A 3,128-nucleotide genomic window follows, 5' to 3' on the forward strand; every position below is an offset into this window, starting at 1 on the left:
AAAAAAGGATGGCGCTAGATGCAAAACTGGTTGCACACCCAGTTGTAGTTGTAGGTGTGGAGTGTATTTGAGCGCATAAATTGACGTTCTTTTGTGTGACCAGTTAACTGCTTAGTAAAAGAGGCATAGAAGGAATTGGTGGTGGTGGAAAACTTTCTAGTTGGTGTCTGTTCTTTCTGACCGATGACTTGTCGAACTAAAGTAGTAAAATATTCTACCAACTTGGTGTTTGGATCTAAATTAACCCCTACGCTGCCCGAGAATAGGTTTTAAAGGAGGCCACCTCAAAGCTGAGGTGGTTTTTGGCGTTGGGCGCAGGACCAGAGGTCGCAACTTGTGTTTAAAAGCCTATGCAAGTCTTGAAAGTTAAGGTCAGCGGACGCTGCCACAAGTATAATAGTTTTAGTGTCTACCTTTTCGCCTGCACCTTTACTAACTTGGAACGAGTAGGCTTATTGGGTAGGGGCAGTCTGTCTGGGCAGTATTATGGACGGTGTGCAGTGGTCAGGGTTACGCTTGTTCTACGCACATTTCTGCCTTGGAGGTGAGTGACGCCAATTCCATTACAATTCTCTTGTTCTATGACTGCCTCTCGACTCAAAGGTGTATTCAAGTAAATTTAAGAAAAGTGGGCAAATATGTAATTTGTTCAGATAGGTTTTGTGCACTATGGCAATCTCCTAGTAATTAATACTATTATGGGGACGGTGATCACAAAGTAGGTGTGCTAATGTCATTTAACTTTTGTACCAGATTCTGCCCTCTTTAATTTCGCGGACAGTATAGTATGGTACAGTAAATAAGAGCTCTACGCGATCTTCGTAGAGGCTGAATGTTAGGCAACCGGATTACTTGAATCCCTCCGTCTCCATATTGCTACGTAGATAGTCATCGGGGATGGTACATGACCTTGACTTTAATTGAGTCGATTCTATGGCACCATCAATCTGCTGTACGCGGTTTCGCTACAAGTAGGGTGGTTCCATCCGGGAACATTGTTGAGATTTCTTGGTCTCAATCACCGCAACAGTCCCCAGGGTTGATTGTGTGAATCTGTAGTAGACGCCAAAGAGATGGCCAACTTAGATAAAACAGTCACAGTAGGCATTCAAACGCTCATCAACCTCTTCCTATGCTTATTCGAGCCCATCTCATAGACTCATATTATAGTTGCTCTTCGTGGCATCCTGGCCAGTGCTCCTACATCCAATTTGAAAGGCTCCTGTATGTTTAATGGTAAACTGACAAAATAGCAACATAGCACGGCATTATTGTGCAGAGGATAAGTTCCAATTGACATCTACTCCGATTTTATAAAAACCCCCTCTCCTGACTAATCAGGTTTTCGCAACGCTAGGATGTCTATTCTTGGTGTGAATATTTGTGAAGAGAGGAACACTACGGAATGGTCGCTATTGCTAAAGAAGATTTGCCCCTCAACTCTGTCCATATTCCGGGTATTAGGGATGTAGTTAGACGATGGCGTTCAATTAAATAGGGCACTTACCTATAAAACCCATTTTGTCCTTCTGTGCTCCGACCATCTACCACTCTTTCCAGTGTGAACCATTTGCTATTAACACGCCGACCCCAGCACCGATGCCCGGCTAAATACGACACCAAGTATAAGGCAAATGAATATGTGGAAAATCTCCCAAATCAAATAGTCTCGCAGAATTGCGCTTGTTTTACAACTATATTAGTTAGGGAAGTCTTGGCAGCCGAGGATATCCACCTCACCTACAGTGTTAAGAGCCTGTCATGCGGACAGTCGTGAGAATCGCTTACTGTCCCATTAACAAGCACTTTTACGACGACAGTGGATTCAACCTCCAAAAGGCCGAGCTTACATTGCGCCTAAACCTCAGCGAGTAAGATTTGTCTAGCCACGACGACACACTCTACACTTAAGGAAGTTATACCGGAAGGGGATTATTATTATAGGGTCTTACAGACACTACGTCACCATTTGGGTAGCTGAGGAAGGACCTGCAAGATGAGCAGAGGAAGGGAAGAGGCAGTGATGCATCCACTATGTTCCTCTGTTCCAACGCGGAGGAGGTGGGACAGAAAATAGGAAAAGAAGTGCTAGGCGGGAAGGAGAGGTTAGGGGGAGGTGGCTCTGGAGTCAAAACTTTTTTATCAGTTTGGAATTCACAAATTGTGTGTCTTGATAAAGGAGGCACAGAGGACACTTTGATAAACGTCCTGCTGTCTCTTCTTTACTCGTAATTCGTTTTTACCCTCCCATTAAAATAGCGTCTTACCAATTCCCATCAACTGCCAAATTAAGCAATTTCTCCTTTTGATGAAAAGGGCGACAAGTTGAAATATTTTCTAAGGGCTGATGCTTGACTGAGGGTATTCTACATTTGAAAGGCCACCCGATCACTGACCATAATAAGTCCCACTCCATCTGCAACAAACCACTGAATGATTGAGATGGCCGTATTTCGGGCATACACACCCAAAGTTATAATGCCTTACGTAATATAACGTTCAAAATCAAATAACTTGGCTACATACACGCAAGGTTCTACCTCATTTGCTTCAAAAATATTTTTGTCGCCCATGAAATATCCCCCACTTTTTCCAGACATCGCTTAAACAACGACATCCTACCTCCCTTTTAAAATACACCCAAACCATTTGACGCCATTACGTTGAAAAGCAGGTAGACAGGCGTCAAATGTCTGTTTTTCAAATGTAGACGTTTGACATTTTCAGTGGATAAAGAATTTTCGCATTTCGTGGGCATCGTCTTTGAGAACCGATTCAGGTAAGAATGATCATGCATCGAACAGCGACTCGCACTTTTGCCAAACCATTACGAACGATGTAGCATCCACAGCAGTCTTGGATACCGAGGGAAGATAAAACCAATACCGAAACCGTGAGGCGCAAGCGGATTTAGCCGGATGCGTTTGTGAATTACATTTTCAAACTCACTATTGATTGGGAAATTTCTAACTGAACCGACAGTAAAGACATTGCCGAGAATATTTCCACTCAATATCCCCATCTTTATTTAGAACTCGGGTGCACTAATCTCCAGTCGATTCTGACCTTTCTCCTAATCTGTCTGGGTACCCCTCACCTTCTTTTCTCTCTCACTCCACTTGCCAGAG

General features: G+C 43.4%; 1 protein-coding gene across 1 annotated transcript; it reads right to left on the minus strand. All coding sequences in view use genetic code 11, as the record gives it.

The window, feature by feature from the left end:
• Nucleotides 1–848: 848 nt before the first annotated feature.
• On the minus strand, nucleotides 849–2,600 carry EGR_11088 (hypothetical protein; the record flags this gene model as incomplete). Its single annotated transcript, XM_024500337.1, has 3 exons — nucleotides 849–965; nucleotides 1,953–2,088; nucleotides 2,527–2,600. 3 exons carry the CDS (start codon nucleotides 2,598–2,600, stop codon nucleotides 849–851), a joined length of 327 nt encoding a protein of 108 aa, XP_024345250.1.
• Nucleotides 2,601–3,128: the final 528 nt, after the last annotated feature.

The sequence above is a fragment of the Echinococcus granulosus genome, assembly GCF_000524195.1.
Source record: "Echinococcus granulosus chromosome Unknown EG_S00374, whole genome shotgun sequence".
Classification (NCBI taxonomy): domain Eukaryota; kingdom Metazoa; phylum Platyhelminthes; class Cestoda; order Cyclophyllidea; family Taeniidae; genus Echinococcus; species Echinococcus granulosus.